The sequence below is a fragment of the Lepisma saccharinum genome, chromosome 18, assembly GCF_977018435.1.
Source record: "Lepisma saccharinum chromosome 18, izLepSacc3.1, whole genome shotgun sequence".
NCBI lineage: Eukaryota > Metazoa > Arthropoda > Insecta > Zygentoma > Lepismatidae > Lepisma > Lepisma saccharinum.
Window position 1 is genome coordinate 2237015 of NC_139246.1, and position 21810 is coordinate 2258824.

The following is a 21810-nucleotide window of genomic DNA, read 5'->3' on the forward strand; positions in this document are numbered from 1 at the left end:
CACTTTTGGCAAATAGCGACGATGAAGATGAGTAATGAGTGATGATATGATGACATTGATTAAAGGACACTCACCAAGAACACCCATGGCCAAGGCGAGATTCGAACCAGGGGCCCATGCTGTCGTAGCACGCTGTGCTAACCACTCCGCCACGGAGGTTGGTTAGGAGTGGACATTATACCATATTTTGTGTGCGCAATTGGGATCAATCAATGGAATGACTAGGCATATTATATTATTAATATATTCATATCATAATATCACGTCATATTATATGACACGAAGTAACATCAGAGACATTCAATCTTGCATTATTGCCTTTCAACTATTTCTTCGACTTCAGGTTAATAACATCAATAAGATAAATTATGAAACAAATGATAATGAATGTGGGATATTGACAGTTAATTCGAATTACCTGACACAAGCAACAATAAGCAGACTCGGTGGGCAAGCTCATTAAGTGGTCAACCTTCGATCTCGTCACCAAAGTTCCCGGATTTTTCGATTTCTATATTTAACTTGCCGTAGTGTAGTCCACGGGACGAAACGGGACAGGCTTTTAAAAATTCGAGACGAGACGAGATTCACCATGTGTCATGAGACAAACGAATATTTTCGGGACGAGACAGCATTTCCACGAGACTTCCACGAGACGAGACAGGCCAAAGTCTCGTCTCGTGGGCAACACTAACTAGCCGAGACCGAGAACGGGAGAGCAATTTTCAATTCGAGAAACCGAGAGACGGAGACACTGTAAAGTCTTGTTTCTTTCTTGACATCTCCCTAATTGAGTTGTTGTTCTGTTCGTTATTGGCTTTGTATTGGCAATTGTTATTATTCCTCCCCTGTAGGTAAACCATAACGACGATTTATGATGAAATAAAGCAGATAAAAGGGCAAGAACAGGAAAGTCATACCTGCGCGGGACTTCAACCCAGAACCTTACGTAACGAGATTTGAAATTCTGGAGAAGGCATCTGTGTTTCGCTTGGCTTTCTCTTTCCTCAACTTCAGTTATTTTATCATGCACGTATAATTAAAATGGATCTGAGAAAATACGTTGCGATCCATAATTGTGTTGGTTAGATGCTATAAATGTGAACTCCAAAATGGAATAAATGATTCCCTTTTGTATGTGGTTGAACATGAAATTTTCTTACACTGTGACAATTTCCTTTTAGTTTTTCTGCACAGATAAGCTAATCTGGACTGGACCTTCAGTTTAAAATGACATAAGAACTACTACGTGCATCCACCGTGTATCGAACCCGGGATCCCTTGATTATAAGGTGACGACGTTATCATTACGCCATCGAGGAGGCCCCGTGAGAAAATATTATTCACTCCATCTATACAATAATTTATTTCAACATTTACATTTTCGTTTTCTTCTTTCTTTTTTGTTAACTACTCTTCTACGACTCTTTTTTGTTTTGGAATTTCTTCTTGTTTCAGGAAAAAAATAATACATGCAGGCTGTATACCCCTTCCCCCGTGCAAATAGATAGAAAGCTCACTCTCGTGAACTAATTTATAAATAACGTAACCATTAGGAAACAATTCGAACGTTAACTGATATAACTGCAGACGAAACAATACTTACAGACACTAACGAAATATCTATTCTTGTATAAGCTCACAGGCAACAGGTATCTGGTGAGTCATTCACTCTTGCTAACTACGAGCGAAGGTCATTGAACCAAAGGGTGGCAAACAGGCGTCTGCTCTACGAAACTAGGGTTAGCAGACGAGGCCCGTGTTCCTGTTATCAATGACGTACGAAATAAGGAGGAACACAGCTTTCATATCAAACTAGACGTGCCTTTTGGTCCCATCATTGCATGTAGAACACTTTCTCGTCGTGGCCTTGAAGGCCTACGTAAAGGCTTCTCTGCAAGAAAGATATCTTACCATTGAGGGGAGGAAAAGTGTGTGTGTGTATCGAGGTCCTTCAACTTTCGTATTCTTCTTCATTTCAGAACGCGTGCTGTATCGTCGATTTAATCCAATCTAGCCGTTCTAGGTTTTAGGTTCTGTTTCTGTTCGGTAATTTCACATTGTCTTCCTGCTTATGTTATTCGCGACGAAGCTTCTGGTTTCGATAATCCGGACAATAACGGGATTGTGTTAGTTGGTTGATTTGGTGTCTTAAGTCCACTTTATGCACAGTAAGACTAATCGGGAATGCACCTACAGTTTAAAGTGGTATCCAAACCAATATGTGCCTACACATTACTTTGCTGCTAGATATTTGAATGCTAAGATGTAGGAAATGCTACATTTTCAGTGTGTGGAATTAAGATTTATTTCTGATACGAAGAATCGGAGAATGGAGTAGTGAGAAAAGTATCACCTCACATGTTTGAATTATAGCCCTCCCCCCCCCCCCCACACACACAAGATATTGGCCGTGGTTTTTATAACGAAATATAACATGGATGAATTGTGTCAAGAAAAACTGGAGCCTATTCACATCCCTACGGAACTTGGAAGAACGTCCACGTAGAAATTAGAAAGTTCTGTTCCGACAAAATCGGGACGTATAGTAAATGAAAAAGCAAAGTGCTACCTTGTGATTTGCACCAAGCCATGAAGGCGTGTAAGGGATGCGGAGTTAGGATCCCACACTTTCTTGTTACGGCCGAAGGTAGGGATAATGTGATCAGCACCACGCTCCTGGCCGCCTTTACTCCCCCCCCCCCAAGTTTCCTACAGGTACCCACTTTATACGACGCTGGGTGGGCGCCAGAGCCACTTGAACAGGTGGACAAAATTCCAATTCTCCCCAGTCGGGGATCGAACTCAGATCCCTCTCATGGTAATCAAACTCACTAACGACCGAGCTACTGCGGCACATGTTGTAGTATAGTAGCCTTTGTAATTAAGGCAAGAATTATTTTAGCGTTTCGTTCAACGGTTTTAGGGGAATCATTTTCGGACATAGGCTATAACTCTTGTCGGTTCTGCGACCTGGCTTGAGAAAAGGCGATTTTATGACGAACAACATTCCACCTGACAAGTCACGTGACTTTCCTACATTTCCTGTGTCTGCTGGCTATTGCATGAAAGACGAGTTGCTCCTTGAGACATACAGAATCACCTGATCACCTAAAGGTGCAATGTGTGTTGCCTACCTTTCCGGCATTATTTACTGCCATTAATGTCTTATGGGGAAGAACTTTTTTCCACCACTGTACACCTTCCTGATAGATCCACAGCATCCTGACTACCAGCTGTATAATATCCATCATCCTCCGGAACTACGGCACGTGATATATCCAACACATGCCGCACCATAGCTAATTATTACTTTCCTAACTGAAGTAAATCTCCCACTACCGTCACTGAATAAATACGATCTGAATGAACTACCCTCAGAATAAGTAAAAATGTACCACACCAGTACTGAAAACACTTAGACCATCACCTTGCAAGGGAAAACATTTATGAAAACAATTCACTTACCAAATAGAAGGTGTACCCTTCTAAATGGAAAACGAGGACGACGACGACAAAAAAAAAAACACCTTGCAAAAAGAAATTGATTACCAGGGTGTAGTTAGAGATTGGTTAATTCATCAAAATCTCCAGACTAACAACAAGCAGGAAAGGTTTTTGGCAAGATTGCTAATAGCTTACCATGCGAAATAAGCATATTTTAAATATGCATTGTTGTTATATTCGTAAATTACACAGGCAGCAAGGTAATGTTGCAAGAAAGTTGTGGCAACGTTAATCCTTTACATACCTAACGTTGCTTCATAATGTTCAGTATATGTTGCCACAACGTTGTTAACCTACGTTGCAGCAACGTTGACACAATGTTTTCACAACGTTGTATCAACATACACTGAACATTGTAACAATGTTAGGGGCTAACGTTGTGGTAACATTATCTTGTTGACTGGGCGGGTTCGATACCCGCTGAAGGCACATTGTGGTTCGGATCCCACTTTAAACTGAAGGTCCAGTCCATATTAGCATTTCTCTGCATTAAGTGTACTAACAAACCCTAACAATATAATCGGGACTGTGCTTCCACCAGGATGAAACCCGGGACCCTTTAATTACAAGGCAACGACGCTACCACTGCGCCATCTGGGAAACACCAGTCCTGATTAGTCTATCTCTGGACTTAAAACAAGCATGAACTTCATGATGATAATCTGATAAGAATGAATGATACCTCCCTCCCCATTAAGCATACGTGTGTATGCATATGCATGTGTGTATCCTTAGAAAACAATGTCTTTTGATACGGTTGCAAAAATAATAGTAGAAATCACACTGGACCCCTTCCAAATTCGCTTTCTGGAAACGCCCTCTTTAAAAAGTTAAATAAAAACTCGTCTTCAAAATATAAGCCAACTTCTCCGATTGTCATCTTGAAAAGGGCGGGAGGAGGGGGGTTGTTGTCCTTCGTCGCTTGTAACCCCCCCCCCTTTCCCTTTAATCACAGTTTCATTTGATGCTTCCGACGCTCCCAGCCTGGTTGTCACGACTTCTAGTACCCAAGGTGTCCGCTAGAGGGAATTATCATCACTGATTGTATCAGCGGGCCAATCCCATTTCCGCTGTTTTTCAACTAATTCGAAGACTTGTCTTGATGAAGAAAGAAGAGCTCATCATTCATTATTTATATCGGCAGTTGGTTCCAAAGCACTAGCGCGGCTTTGAGCTTGTTTTTCTACAATAAATGAAGATAGGCTCATGCTGAATTCTAAACCGATAGATCATGTTACTTTGTTGTAGAAAGTAACGGTGTAAGGTGTTACTTTTGAAAGAAGAGTAGAGTAAAGCCTGAATCATACGGAACTGGATTTCCAGTAGGAATGCTCTAGTTGACGCTGGACTGGCTACCCATTTGCTAGTTTTCGCCTCACACGTTACTTGTTACCGCGTACTTGTCGATCGACTTTTGTTCCCATAAGACATTGCGCAGAGCAGACAATCTGTAAAGATAGACGAGCAATTTGAATAATGTTGTAGGAGAATTACTGCTTTGTGCTTTTATTAAAAGTTAAAGAGAAAAGTATGGACTAGAGATTGGCTCGAAAAAAATATGGGAATGAATGCGTACCGAACAAGCTTTTTAACTAACTCGGATATGCATATTCATACATGAGATTCGCAGGATTCATACACAATTTTTTAAAAAGTCAAACATTTAATTTAATACACATGTAATAATAAGGATTTTCATTCTCGGCTAATTTTATTAGCCATGTACACATCTCATCGCTCTGCATAAATACCTAAATATTAATGAACTGAACACGAATGCACTGCACGCCATCTCTTTCTTTCTTTATCGAGAAAATAACAGTGAAACCACAGACCAAAAACTCCCCTTTGCAAACTCACAGATTATCTTCACATGGCCAAACTTTGCTCTGATTGGCTGTTCCACAGAATCCAGTCGAGTAAAGCCAATAGCAATTAGAACATGTCCTATTCCTCCAAACCACTCAAGCAGCCAACCGGGCAGTTAGCCAGTTCAGCACCAACTAACTGGATATCCAGTTCCGTGAGATTCGGCCTTAAGTTGCAATGTGTGTTACTTTTTAGTAACCCCGCACTCCCCCCCCCCCACCCGTTGCGGGGTTGAACTCACATGGAAATTCCGCCAGCAATAATCTGCTCTAAGTCTCAACCAGTCCACATCAACGGGTTCAACGTTGAAGCAAAACTAGTTTAGCATGACCATCACACATGGTCTGGGATATCTGTCTGTAGAACAAGGCCACGCATAACTGTAGAGAAGGGGGGAAAGCGAGTGGGTGGAATGAAGTCGTTAGTGCTGGCAGCAGCCGCGTTTTCCCCTCCATGGATTCCCTCCCTCTCTCACGCGTTCATTGGCCGACTCGAGTCTCTAAACTCCGTACCAGTTAACTGTAGACCAGGCGAACGAGAACAAGTCTCTGCGCAAGTAGTGACGCGAGACAGCTCCACCAATGAACAGCGAGAGAAACGGGATTGCGTAATGGGCGACGGAAGTTACCCTATTTCCTCCTTCGTTCTGTAAGCGTTGCATATTTTTGTCTCCAGGTCCGTACGATTGGTTTAAGAATTTCTTAGGGAAATATTAGGGATAAAACAGCAAGAGCAAATTTTGACAAGCCCTGCATTTAGCGTACGGACTAAGGCCTGGACCGTACGGTTGGCAACGCTGCGCTTTCACCACTCGATTTTCCTCCTCCTTCTCTGCCGATAAGCGCGGCACTGCTCTACAGTTAGCTGGGACAGAGCATACTTGGACAGACGACTTGTATTCGTTCCCTTGCTCCAGAGATTGCCAGGATAATTTACTTTCTCTTGGTAGACAAGGCTTATTATCATTATGGCCATGTGGAAGAGTTTCCGCGAAGTTCTTCCCTCTGCGCAGCCTGTGGAAAACTGTTGCCAACTTAGCTCTTTTGGAGCCAGATCTGGCCCTTTCCTGTACTCGTTTGGCTGTGAACTGGGGCGCCAGTTCCCTTGCCGCACTATGATGCCATCACTGGCTGCGGCCCACATAGACCAACTTTTGCATTGCACGTGTCGTGATATTGTTATATTGGCTACGTCACCCCACCCCCTCTTACCTCCCCAGCTACATTTTTATAGCGCCGTGGCTGACGTGAAAATGACATAATATTGTTATCGTGGAATCCTTTATTTTCGATTTCATACTTCAAAGTTAACGGTAATAGCAGCACCCCCTTTGACACCTAAAATTACCAAAGGAGGCACTTTATCCAGCTGTATCTAGCTCCTTGAATGTCAACTTTAGTTCTATTTAAGGTTAAATTTAGCTCCTTTATGCGCATCAGGTTTGGCAACACTGCCAGGATGGCCATTGGAGGCATGGAGAAATGCATTACGCTTATGGGAGCATTATTTTATTTGTTCTCTCGGGCATATCAGCATCCAATAGCGTAGAAAATTACATGAAGGGAAAGCGAACAGACTGAGCAATTTCTTGGGCGTATAGGAAAAGTAGAAACTGTCATTTGAGTAGCTGTAAATAGAAGTTGATTCCCCATAAGGAATACATGGGATTCTGAAAATACTTATTCATCATATTTTTCAAGTGCCCATTCCAACGATATTGAAATAAAGGCACAACTGATACGATATTGTCAGTCTTCGCCTTAAAAGGCCAAAGTGCTGTAGGGTGTTTTTGTCAATAAACATATAATGTATAAACGAGAGATCAAGAGTTAATATAGCCCGACCCTGTGGCCGAGCGGTTAGCACATCGCGCTGCGACGCCAAGGGTCCCGGGTTCGAATCCTGGTCGGGCTTGGTTGTTTGTGAATGTCCATTCATCAATTTCATCCTTTCATCACTCATCCTCATCTTCGCAAATTAGCCACGAGGCACAAAACGCGAAGTAAAATAAACTAAATCAATCAATCAATAGTTAATATACTACATAGGTTGTAGTCTGTGCAAAGATATACTATCGATGTTCAACTGTTTTGATTCTCGATATTTTTTTTTTGTAGCACTTGTGTTCATCCGAGTGAGAAGCACAATAAACTTCTCGGAATAAACTGTAGATGTTCTTTTATTAAACCAACAAGTGCGTGGGCAAAAAGTTTGGGGGGGGGGCAAATTGAAGGTACGAATAGTAAAATGATTGTCAATTTTTCTCAGCTGTAGCTCAGCAGTGATACTCAACTCTGCAACCAGTAAATGACCAAAAACACGACCAATGTAGCAACCTCGCTTTCAGCCTGGTGGTGGGGTGGTGAATATGGTCAGACCGTGGTGCCGGCCACCTCCGGTGTGAATGCAGATATAGCCTTCCTTTTGCGCGAATGTGTTTCTTCGGCCAGTCGGTCGTGTGGAATAAATAATTACGTGTTGGCACACCACTTGATTTCCTGCACGAATCACGCCAGATTTGAATAAAGAGCGAAAAGAAAACAAATACTACGAAGTGTGTTAACGAGAAAGGAATGCCCCGTCCTGAAAGATAACAACCCCTGTTTCTCGCGTGTTAGTTGTCCTACTTTGCATCTTCCTGGTGGGTGAATGTGGCTCGCAAAGGGCTTGTGTAGGGACAGAATGTGCTGGTTCAGAAATCTACGTTGTTAACATTGACAGACCACTAAAATAACTGCTACGGCCTTCTGAAGCATTGGCCCCGCAATTTCAACGGACACACACAGAAAACTAAATGCATCATATCGATTGCTGCACCAGAATGCATCGATTGATGCTCTAAAGTGTGTTTTATGGCTTCTTCAAAGAATCAGATTCACATTTTGATGCATTTTTGAATGTCGTGAAAGAAACACCGAAGTGCATCATTTGATTCAAATGAGGATTTATTACAGTCGAGATGCACTTCAATGCATCAGTTGATGTTCCTTGATGCACCTTCCTGCATCTTTTTTGATGATGCACTTAAACGTTTGGTCTGAGCTACAGAGTTTATTTATCAAAAAAGATGCATTCTGGTGTATCAAAATGCATCAAGGTGCATCAAAACGCATTGTCCCCCATCCTTGGACGGAAATCAATTTTAGGGGGGCAAATATGGGAGTAAAGGAAAGCAAGACTAGCAAAATCTAAGAGTAGCAGGACAAAAGGATACTCAAGATGAAATTAGTTTTCACGTCTTTCTTGCATTATTTCTTCCTAACGCCCAAGAGCACCTGCAGGTGGGCACAGAGCTGCAATTGCCCCCTCGATTTAAAATTTTATACAAATAAACATACGTTTCGAACAATTTTCATCCTCGTTTCACTCGCAATACGTATCTGCTTTTCTTGCAGTCTTGTCAAGTTCAGAGCCCTAGCTAGGGATCGGCGGAAGTTGGCCCTGGACGCCGAAAGATCTAAATAAAAAAATACCATGGCGCTCCATGAAAATTTTTCCACCATATTAAATCAATATTGTTTTCATTTTACAAAAATTTGGATCTGCAAATTATCTTGCTCGCAATTTATTTTCTGTAATGCATTGTAAATTACCAGGGAGAGAAGTACTGCTGCTAAACGGATTTCTCTTAAATACAAGAACAATTGCTTGGAGGAAAAGGGGCGCGCACATTTGAGAGACAATTTATATGATATTTGCTGTTGGTTTGTTATGGGGCGGATGAATTGATTATGTATGTAAGTATTGTATTGTGCTCGCCGAAATCCTACAAATATCTAATTTAAATAGTGTATAATGTTAATTAATGTTACTTCCTTAGAAGGATTAAACATCTTGTGTAATAAGTTGTAGTGTATTGAGAAATTCATCTTCTGGGTTTCCACTCCCCACTTTTTCACATTTAGATGGAGGCTGCTGATAAGAAATGAGCCCCCCGAAATAAAATTATCGCTACAGGCCTGTTGGCAATGGGTTTCAATCAGTGATGTGCGTCTACACGTAAACAACGATAGTCTACATTCTACACGTAGACTATTTTATACACGTAGATTACGTAATCTATGTTAACAACATGGCGAAAGGTGATAACTTAGCAAAGGGCGCCGTGGAATTAAAAGAAAATTATATGTATCAGTTGCTGATGTGTGAGGAGAACTTTTCATACTACTTCTTCCAAATTCGAACAATTTCTCACCTAGGAAGAAACCTAATATAGGAAATATTCTAGTGTTTTATGGGGAAAAGCCCACTCTTGGCTCACGACTGCCATCTGTTGTTTTTTTTGCATACTATTTATCTTCCTCCATAGTTGGTAATAGAAGAGACGAGACATTTTGTTGTAAATAGGATTCTTTTCATTTCGTAGTCTAAGTAAACTACAACCAAATGTAATCTACGCGTAGATTACGTGTAGACAACGCATGTAGACGTAAACGTATAGTCTACGGCACATCACTGGTTTGAATTCAACATAGCCGAAAATGCCATGTTGCCTCATGCTTCGTCCATCAAGAAACAGAGGGATTTTCCTTTTACTAATATATGTATTTCCTGCTTATATCGAACCATATGGTATCCAACGACAAACTAAAAAAAAAATAATTCGAACAGCCTCCTTTCTGTTCCTAAGGTATAGGCGGGGAGAGGGAATGAGTAGTGGATATTATCCTTATGTACTTCCACTATTTTTCAGCTTGGATAATTAGTACTTTACTAGAAAAAAGAAAAAAAAACGTATGTATACATTAAGCTGGAAACAATAGGGGGAAATTCGTTTCTGCAAATTAAGGTCCGAATACTGGTCCTACATTTGACAGTTACCGGTTTCCATTGTTGCGTTCGTCCCCCCCCCCCTCCTTTCGAAGAAGCGTTAATTGCATGATCTCCTTTCTTCGCGTTCCCGCCCTCTTGCGAAATTGAGGGTTTTTAAGTTCGAGGATGGCAGTTGGGTGTAATGTACGCTAACATTATGATCTCGAGATTTTATTATCCGCGGAACAATATAAGATGCCAAAACAAAGAAAATAAGGTTCTGTTGCATCCTTCGGAGGCATTGTTGTGGAAATGGAGGTCAGGGAGTCACATACGCCTCAATTTATTGTTATGCCCTTGTGCATTTTGGTAACGTTTAGGGTGATCACATGTCCCGTTTTGACTGGGACAGCCCAATTTTAGCTATTATTAAAAAGCTACTAAAGTCCGTGATACTACTTAAGTATGGAGGCTAAGCGTACAAAAGCCATTGCGACACACTCGTCGATATCAAAGGATAATGCTGATATGATCCATATGTGACGTCACCGGTAGAAAATATGTCACTAATGTATTTATTTTTGTGAAAGAAAGCGTAATTTCCATGTTATTATATGTAATATTGCACCTTGTTTTGTGTTTGTAATGTTTATCTTTTGTTTAATATTTATTGTATTATATGCTCTATTATGAGTAGTTTAATGTATCATCATGTTTACGAGACTGCACTATACGAATTTGTACTTCTAAACATGTATAGATGTCAGTTTTGTTGGTAGCATCTTTTTGTAAATAGTGAGTGATTCATCTGTACTTGAATCTGTGTTCTCGAAATAGTATAAAAGCGAGGATATCGCGTAAGAAATATCACACTTTCGCCACGGATCAACTTTGAAGCTTTTAAACCTAAAAAGAACTCCTCGGTGTTGTGCATACATCCTGATATGGTAGTTCGGGGCGCAAGCTAGACCTATGCGATCATAGGTACGCCGATGACCATGCATTGATGCTATGCACAATACTGCAACCATTATTCATTAAGAAATAAAACTAGCCTAATGATTAATTTGGACTAAAAGGCTAAAAAGCAAATATTGGCTCGGTTATTATTGCATATCTCTTGGTGTGGTAGTTCGGGGCGCAAGCTAGGTCTATGTGATCATAGGCATGCCGATAGCCACGCATTGAGTTTATGCGTTTTAGTTGAGTCAAGTCATCGACAAAGCGAAATCCTCGCCTTCGTCTCTTGTATATTCGCATTATAATTGCCATAAATAAAGAATAAAACCTTCTAGTTTATCTACTGCAGCAATGTGGTTTTATTTCTCTGTGCTGTGAATATTGTCTTTGCCTAACACTATCCCTGTACCTGAGAGGAGTCTGTGTACATTACCGAGTCTCATCATTGAGTATTATTAAGTCATTATTAATAAATATAATAATACGTTTAATAGTATAATAATACGGCCTTGAACATTTCAATGCACGATTCTAGAAAATGTCACCGCGATAAGTAAATTACACGATCAAGTTGGAAAAATCAACAGAGAACTTTTCCCAGGTACCTCTTTCCCCCCGTCGCGAATTGGTGGGAGTAAATAAGAAAGCGTTTGAAAAATTTAGAAGCGGAGTGATCGTTTGAAGCGCGGAGGCTCTGTCACAATCCTCTTGCGATTACGAGTCAATTTGATCTCTGTATGCGGCTCCGATGAATACTTGACGCCGTCCGTGTGTCCCCTTTTTTCTCCCGCTGGTTATTTTTTTATTCACAAAGACACGAAAGGTACATGAAGACTTGGCAATGAAGACAAGCGAAGAGCGAAATTACAAGGTGACACAGCGTCTGAAGAAGAACGCTTTAAAACATCCCTCGCTAGCATCGAGTATAGTGAATATTTCAACGTATCGTGTGGTGTGCAAGTACCCTCCCCCCCTTGCGTCCACAGAGTGTTTGGTTTGGGCCTTCTCTAAATATTGATTTCTCCAAGGTATTGGTGTTTGCACCTTTATTTGAAGTCACCTTTATATACGAGGGTCGATCAATTTTTAATATTGTGCGCACGTGCGCTACCATGAAGAAAGAATTGCAAACGACAATTACAGAGTGTTCGCTGATAAAGTCCGCAGCGACGCCTTGCTAAAGTGGTCCAAGTTGTTGCATTGCACTCCCCCCCCCCGTGGAATCCGTGGCGCAAGGTGCGAATAAAGAATTGACCATAATGCAAATTATGTATCAATACCTTCCACAAAGGTACCAACGATGGCATAAAAAAAAGTTATTAAATTGAGATGTGTCCGCCACACGAATCCAAGAACCTGATTAAAAGGAAGACGGGAGAGACACGAAAAAAGGCAAAGAATGACATCAAACATCAGTCAAAATAACTGAAAAAAAAAACCAAATGAAAAATTAATCTTTTCTTTTTCGTTTTCCTTACAAGTAGAGAAGAACTGCAGGTGCATAGAGGCAGTCACAATTTTCTCCCTTTGATTTTTTTCCCATTCTTTCATTTATCTACACTGTAAAACGGTACAAAAATTACTAAAGACAGTTTTTGAAGTATTATCGTTCATTACATAGTTCCCCTAACTAATATCACTTTCATCTTTCGGTTTTCACAGGAGCAACTTTAATTTATAATCATTGTAATTACAATATCGTTCTTTGTTATTTCGTTTCTTCGTTTCTTAATTTGCCAAATATTTAAGATGTTACAAGCAGCTAGTATAATATTAGACGGACAAATAGACTAAACTAATATGTCAACCTGGCAACATAATGTAACAAAGTGATAGATTTATCAACCAGCTAAAAATAGCAAAGAAACAAGATAACTGTAATATGAAAATATCGAGAATAATGTGTGGTTTTAAGTTTCTAAATGTTGTTAAGTGCATTCACGAAGATTAAACCATTAAGGTAAAACATGTTGTTTTGTTTACCGCGACTGGTGATTACGAGCGTGAGGTAAATTTGCAACTGTAATGTATCATCATCTATCTTTAAAATATACAATATTCATAGCCTATTTAAATTAAAAACTGTTGCGTCTTGTTTTTATAAATTTAAGGCAAAGAATGTTAAGAACGAAGTGTATTTTTCATTGCTAAATTGACTTTTTGCTATCAAAAAAGTTTTTGTAACAAAATTTTACATTTGACCTTGAATTTACAGTGGTTCATATGAATACCCAAAAGGTTGTCCAAAATGGGGACATGGCATATTTTCCAGAAATATATTTTTTTCTGCTTCCCATAATGTTATCTTTTACACACACAACTTTGTTTCCTGATAGTCTAGGACTTACTCAGACAGGAAAAGTTTTTCAATATTTTTCTCATTGATAACTTTGCTTTTGGTAGGCAAAAATATGAAAATATGTTAAGGTCCCCGTTTCGGACGACTCTCCCTTACAGAGAAACAGTGTTCTTAGTACAACAATACTGACTGGGATTTAAAATCCGACACTAACGCCACTAATTTCAGGCGGAGGTGGATTAGTAAAGTTGGCATCGCTTTTACATTGACACATCAAGGACTTTCATGTAATTATTGATTTTCGCCGCCTCGTGCATCGATCTCGAGTGGAAAGACTATGCAAATGATTCGGTTACGCCCAGTTCACCTCCACATTCCTCACCGAAAGGGTTACCCTTTGTGAATGGCTCCCGCTCGGAAAAAAAAAAACTCATTTCCGTAAATGTTAACACTTACGCACGCCTTAGACGAAAGCATTTTTCCTAACATTTGTGCCATGACCAAAATGCTACCGTATCAATTGAAAAATCTTATGGCATATTTCATGGCATTTCTCAAGGATAGGCTCGGTCCGTAGCATTTTTCGTAGCGTAACCAATCAGAAGCGACCTCTAGGTCACGAGTGCAGTTGTAATGGCGGCCGAGTGAGATGTAAGCAATGTATCACTTCACGTGTTTAAAAGCCGATAACTATTCAACCGAGAGGAATAACGTTTCCTATAAAAAGGTATTAGTTACAAATGAATGGCACTGCTTAAATACATACTTTACAACGTTTACTGTACACGTATGGAAGAATATTTTAGTTGTCTCAATTGTGAACACCGTGCATTCACCATAGATGGCGTAACTCAATGTGCCTTTCCTGCTGCATATATTATATATTGTAATCGCAAGAGCTAGCCGAAAAGTTACATGAAATGCTTCCGTGTATGCTATGAGATATTTGGAAGCATTTATGCTAGCAAAAATGTAAAAGAAAATGCTTTCGTCTGAAGCCGGCCTTATACTCCTTCAGATAAAATTTGTCACAGTCAACTTAACTGTGTTGCGTAGAAGAGAATATAATGTTTTGTGCATACAGAAAATTAAGGGCATTCGTTAATACAAAGGTGTACAGTGGGATCCATGAGTATTACCGTGCAAATTGTCCATCACCTTGTTCGTGCACTTTATTTGACCCAATAAGAGCTTCAAGAATTAAAAGAAAACTCAAAACAAGCTGTTGACAACTTCTGCACCAGCATACATAAAAATCCATCACTTAAAAACACATAGGATGCAAGAGAAAAATTAATAGTCATGGACAATTTGCACGGTAATACTCATGTACCCCACTGTACATAAAGTTGCGTGCGTCAACACCTGGGTTAATTGCGCCCGTCACAATCTACGTGATTTCCAGCCACTTAGCATAACAAAATTCAAATCTTGTCTCTGAGGACCAAGATGCGACGTTTGGGGTGGTGAATTTAAGGATCGTACTTTTCTCACATAATGACGTCAATTCTGTTATGACGTAATTCTGTAATCTTAACTAATGGTAATTGACTCACCTGCAACTTTCTTTCCGGTTGCTAGATGTAAGTAGTTGATAGAGATGATGTAAGCTGATTAAAATGTATGGTCTCTGTAATTGAAGAAATGTTTTCAAGATTAATATTGTAATTTCCCATATAAGTTTTTTTTGGAATTGTAAATTATATGGAACTAACATCAAGTTGTATTTACAGTTGACTGACAGGTAGCGATGATGCTTACGTTATTTCAACCAATGAAAAGGTTTATTTCACGTCGAAGGTAGAAAAAATCTGGTAACATTTACTAAATTTTATAATTTTGAATTCTTTGTTGTTAACCCAAAACATATGACCCTAAATTTTCGAAGAAAGTGGGAATGGTTGCCAAGTCATAAGAAAAAACGTTACCAACTCCTAAGAAATCAGGTTGACAACTCGTCACATACAAACACACACACACATTAGCATTAGGGTCATTCCTGAAATAGGTCCAGATGAAAACAGACGAGAACAGTTTTCTTTTGCTATATTAACTTGAAAATAAATCTTAGAATGAAATTTGGAGCCCCAATTTCGGACGCCTAGACACAGGCAGTGAAATTTTCACCTTGAAAGTTAGTTATATACAAGAAAATCGACGGTATGCAGCATCAGGCCCAATTTCGTCTTAATCCGGCCCTGTACATGTGTGTGTGCGTGTGTGGTTAATTATGTAATGAGCATTATTACTATGTGTAAGATTTCATTTGGCTTGATTTTGAGATTTAATTCCACTTTATGCACAGAAGGCTAATCGGGGCTGGACCTACAGTGTAAAGGGGGTGATAACCACTATGTGCCTCCACTGGGTATGGAACCCGGGACTTCTTCATTACAAGGAGACGACGTTAACACTATGCCATCGGGGAGATCCACTGTATAGAAGAGAATATATAATTTATAAGCCATATAGCTACGGTTATAGACAAAGTCAGTATACTGCATTACTATCGAAAGCATGTTATCGTTAACTATAACGATTTAATTGTTTTTTGAGTAAGTTATACAACTTTGGTAAAAAGTACATAAATGCAGAACGAAACCGTCGCCATGTTGTGCAAATGTCAGCCTCAACCAGTGAGGTCCAGAGAACAAGCAACGGAATGCCCGTCCAATTATCGTTCTGTGGACACGTTCCGACATTATCGGCGTCCTCTGACGGAGCGGGTTTGGAACTCAAAGAATCCGCCCCAGTTCCCACTGCGGTTGTCCTCGCGACATGGTTTATGTCTGCCGAGGTGCGTAAATCCCAATTAAACCTGACGTCGATGGTTAGTTAAACGTTTCCTTCGCTTCTTGCGACAGCATTTTTCGAGTTCCGTTCGAAGATTTCTCCAGCGTTTTTTTTTAACGGTTGCTGCGTGTAACATTTCCCCCCTCTTGCGTAACACTACATGTGAAAAAATGTCCATGATTAGGGCAGCTCGATGTTTTTTTGGTCAATCCCATGTTTTTGGATACCTCAAGGCCAATAGGTCAATCCCCTCTAACCACATAGTATATAGTGGTTCGTCTAATTAAACGACCTTTTTGGGGGGGTGCCAAACCGGGTCCTCCTTGAGTAACGCCAAAACCTTAATTTTGATTAATAAGCGTGGCTATTTCCTTATTAAAAAGTTATTACAAATCACATATTTTATATTGGAACTTATAACACGAGATGGAAAGGAGTTTCAGAAAAGAAACATAGATGGCAGCACTGGGTGAGAAGAAATAAATCATTGACTAGAGAATAAATGTTGATCAAGTGAAACTACATGTATAGCATAAACATGGATAGAAGATGAATGCAATGTAAGTAGTGTAATTGATGATACTACTGGGTCGATTAAGTATGAACCCCCCTCAGCCAGATTTGACTACACTTAAAACTAGCTCAACATGCCCATATGAGTTTTTTGCTCAAGTGTGGAACCCTGTCTAATCCAAGATTTTTGTAAAAATGCCCTCGGGAATTTCCCGTGAAAGTATGACCCCCCTCAGATTGATTTGCCTACACTTATAAAAGGCACTTCTGTGAGATTGTTGTCCATAAGCTTGTTAAAAATATGCCCCTCTTGATATTTTTTTGGATACACTTAAAACTAAGCCAAACGTATTAACACACACACACACACACACACACACACACACACATATATATTGACCTTGACCTTGAGATGACCTTGACCTTGACCTTGACCACACCTACACCCACATACACACCCACACACACCCACACCCACCCACACATATTTACTTCCGGCCCACTTGTGGCCTATTTCTGGTTTATTTATATTGCATCATGTTTTGCAACAAATTATTACCTAATATTATGCAAAAAATTATTAGACATGTGTTGTTTTCTGATTGGTTGGTTATGACATAATGTGATGATGTGTTATATTCTGATTGGCTTATTGTTTCAGATGTTTTCAATGCGGTCTGTGCTTAGGCTATATAAAGAGATTTTGCATTCCATATCAGCCAGTATTGTGAGAGTTGTTGAAGAGTAAGGGTGTGTTGTTGCAGTGCTGCTCATATTTTTTAAACACAAAAATATTGCAGATTTGTATAAATTGAATTACAAATCTATTTGATTTAATATACAGAATTTTTAACAACCTGTCATAGGTTTATTAAGTATAAAGTTTTGATTTGGACCCCAAGAAATTTTTATATAAATAGCAAAGCCAAAAATATTAACACACATACACACACACACACACACACACACACACACACACACACACACACACACAAATCACACTACTGAACCCAACTGATATTTTTTATTAAGTATAAAGTTTTGATTTGGACCCCAGGAAATCTTATATAATAAACAACAACAAAAATGCCAAATCAAAAATATTGTAATCAATGCAAAAATAATATATCTAGCCCCAATTGGGCTAAGCATCAAAGGAATTGTAATCCAGACAAATGCAGAACTCCCACAAAAATATGCCCTAAATGCCATAGAAAATATAGCATGGAATACTTCACTTATAAACATAAAGGTACTTGCTCTGCACAGTCATCAACATTGCCCCCACAACCATCTACATCTGGTCTGAAAAGGAAGCATGAAGCACCTGTTAATGCTAGAGCAGCAAAGCAGCCAAGCTATGCACCACCTATCCATAGCAGTTTTAATGGCCAATTAAGGGATTACCGGTTTGTATCAGAGCCAAGATGTGACATTAAGAATTTTTTGAACAGTATAAATCCAGATGTGCAGGCAATTCTAAATGCACAAAATGGCTCTTATAAGCTGTCACTCAAATTGTTTACACAATATAAGAAGCCAAATGGCACAAAATTTACACAGCCCCACATAACAGAAACTGTACCGGTATATTCAAATGCAAATTCAGACAAAATAATAAGCAGTTTGATAGATCAATTGAATATTAAACACTCTGAATTTGCTGGAAAAGAGTCTGGATGGAGCCTATGCGGATCTTCACACAAGTTATATATTAATATTTCTGAATTCAGCCCATTACAAGGATCTACATATCTGCCATTACCTGCCAATATCAAAAACAAAACAGCCGTGGTTAACATAAAAAATAATGATGAGAAATGCTTTTTGTGGTGTATTTTAGCTGCTTTGTATCCAGTTTCAAGGAATCCTGAGAGAATAACTTATTATAAACAACATGAAAATGATTTTGATGAGGCAATGGAGGGTTTAGAATATCCAATGTCTGTTCAGAATATTGATAAATTTGAAAAAAAGGCCAGGGATATTAATGGTAAACAATTATCTATTAATGTATTTATTTGTTCTACTGGCCGTGGCAATTGCTTGATAGCACATCTCAGAATCAGTACATTTGATGATGATTCTGCTGTTCCGATTGATCTGCTCTTAATTGAAGGGGATGATACACGCCATTATACTCTGATACATAATCTTGAAGCTTTAGTCAGAACACAACTAGACAAAACTCATAGAATATTCAAGTTGTGCAGAAGATGTTTGTCTGTATTTGATGGTCAAAAAATGGTGAATGGGGTTCGGGAAGAGAATGCAGAAATTGCTAAAAACAAGTTAATTGAGCATCTGAAATACTGTGGCAACCATAAACCTGTTCATATGGTGATGCCTAATCCAAGTGAAAATGCCAAATTCAAAAAATTTGAAGCCTTGTTGGAACACCCAGCATATATAGTCTGTGATTTTGAATCCAATCTCAAACCTCTTGCATTCTGTAGCCCAGATCCTGATGAACCTTCAATTACATCATACCAGTTACATGAACCTTCTAGTTTTTATTATGTGGTTGTACAGGATGGGGTTGTTAGTAAAGAAGATTTATACATGGGAGCAGATGCCATCAAAAAATTTGCAGATAGAATAGAAAATGAGTGCCATAACATAGCATCTAATGTCTTATTAAAATCAAAACCCATGTTGCCTTTAACAGAGAAACAGATTGAAGATTTCAACAATGCAGAAAAATGCCCGGTATGTGATTCTGAATTTTCAGATACAAATATCAAGGTGAAACACCATTCTCATACAGATGGTAAATTCAAAATGGCCCTGTGTAATAGCTGTAATATTAAGATCCAGAGACCAAAATTTGTCCCTATATTGCCATGCCATGGTGCATCCAATTATGATTTTCATCATTTGATCAGGTACGAGGGGTTTGACAAGCAGAATTTAAATATTTTAGCTGAAAATAATGAAAAATATATTGCCATTAGCAAAATAATTAAAGTTAATGGTGTTCCTATTCACTTAAGATTTCTTGATTCATGCAGAATTCTGTCTGCTAGCCTGGCTACACTGGCCACTCAATTATCTGATGATCAATTCAAAATCACATGTGCTTTGTTTCCAAATCAGGACCTGAAATTAATTAGGCGGAAGGGTGTATATCCATATGACTATGTTACAGATTTTTCTAAATTTGATGAGTGTTCTCTGCCACCACAACAAGAGTTTTACAGCAAAATCAGAGCATCTGGAATAACTGATGATGATTATCACCATGCCCAGTTGATGTGGAACAATTTAAAATGCCAGACATTTGGTGATTATCACAAGGCATATTTAAAACTTGATGTGACCCTCTTAGCTGATATACTTCAGGCATTTAGAAAATCTTCCATGCAAAATTATAAGCTGGATCCAATGTATTTTTACAGTGTTCCGGGCCTAGCATGGTCTGCAATGTTTTTAAACACTAAAATGCAATTGGATCTGATCCAGGATCAGGACATGTATCTGTTTATGGAGCAATGTATAAGAGGAGGCATGGTGCAATGTTCTCAGAGATATGCCAGAGCAAATAACAAGTATATTCCTGATTATGATCCAGCACTGCCATCAAATTATATACTGTATGTAGATGCCAACAGCCTCTATGGTTATGCCATGATGAAAAAACTGCCATATGCAGGGCTTGAGTGGGTTGAAGATTTCAATATTGAAGATCTTAAGGATTTTGATGACAGTAACTATGGCCTGTTCTTAGAGGTTGATCTGACAATTCCTGATGATTTACACAACACATTTTCTGATCTGCCCCCAATTCCCGAGGTTAAGTGTTCACCTGGCTCTAAACAGAAGAAATTGATGATGACTCTAGAGCCAAAACAGGATTATGTCATATATTACAAAAACCTCCAGTTTCTGATGCATCATGGTGTTCAAGTAACCAAAATTGGAAAAGTTTTGAGGTTCAGGCTTCGAACATCTGCAATGAGCCAATTTGATAAGACCTTGTTTAAATTGATGGTCAATTCAGTGTATGGCAAAACAATTGAAAATGTCAGAAAACATATTGATGTTAAAATAATTACTGACCCCAGCCGGAGCAAAAAATTGATAGCAAAGCCCAACTTCAATTACAGAAGAATTTATGATGAAAATATGGCACTTTTCAACATGAAAAAAACCAAGATTAAGTTGATAAGCCTATTTATGTAGGGGCTGTGATATTGGAATTGGCCAAATTACACATGTTAAAATTGTTTTATAATGTGTTGAAGCCTTTTTATAAGGATCGTGTAAAACTGATGTACATGGACACAGATAGTTTTGTTCTTGATATTCAAACAGAAGATGTTTATCAAGATATAGCACAGCCTGAATTGTTTCAATATTTTGATACCACTGAACATTCAAAAATTAAACCCCACAACAAAAAGGTGCCTGGCAAGTTAAAAGATGAGACACTTGGTGATGTTATTGTGGCATTTGCTGGGTTAAGGGCCAAGATGTACAGTTTTGAAATATGTAGTGGCGCTGTTGCCAAAAAGGCCAAGGGCATTGGCAGAGTGACTGTAGACAAAGAGCTTGAATTTGAAGATTACAAAAATTGCCTCAAATCATGTAGCACAATCAGAACATCAGAATCCAGAATTCAGAGTGTGGATCACTTGTTGACTAGCAATATTGTAAGAAAAGTGGCTCTGGACCCACATGATGCTAAGAGATGCATTTTATCATGTGGCATACATACTCTACCATGGGGTCATTGTGATTTGAAAAGTGGTAATCAATGCCCAATTACAGAGCATGATTTGAAATAAATAAACATGCCTATGAACTTATTTGGGTTCAAAAAACAGGCTATTATGGACCTGCCAACACCACAACCCTCTTCTCATATGATATCTAAACTAAGTGCTTTGTTAATTATTCATCTGAACAGCATACTTACAGATGTTGATGATGAAACAGGTAAAACATTGTACATATTTAACAATAATTTAAATCATTACCAATTACCTGTAGGTGGTCAATTGCAATTTATTACAACCCCTGAGGGTAATGTCAAGATTTCAGTAGGGAGAAATATTTATAGAATTAAGCACTCAAACATGGTTTCTGGCACTGTATATACTGTTTCTGCTGGTGAC

General features: G+C 39.0%; 1 protein-coding gene across 2 annotated transcripts in view; it reads right to left on the reverse strand.

Annotated features, from left to right (window-relative positions):
* Nucleotides 1-21810, reverse strand: part of LOC146002686 (uncharacterized) — a 533571-nt gene that overhangs the window by 114164 nt on the left and 397597 nt on the right. The window contains exon 6 of one of the 2 annotated variants that reach the window (XM_083140647.1): nucleotides 14944-15017. The exons of the other annotated variant lie outside the window; for it this stretch is intronic. Coding sequence (XP_082996773.1) covers nucleotides 14965-15017 — 53 coding nt within the window. The 3' untranslated portion in view covers nucleotides 14944-14964. The remainder of the gene's footprint in view (nucleotides 1-14943; nucleotides 15018-21810) is intronic. 2 annotated transcript variants of the gene reach the window in all.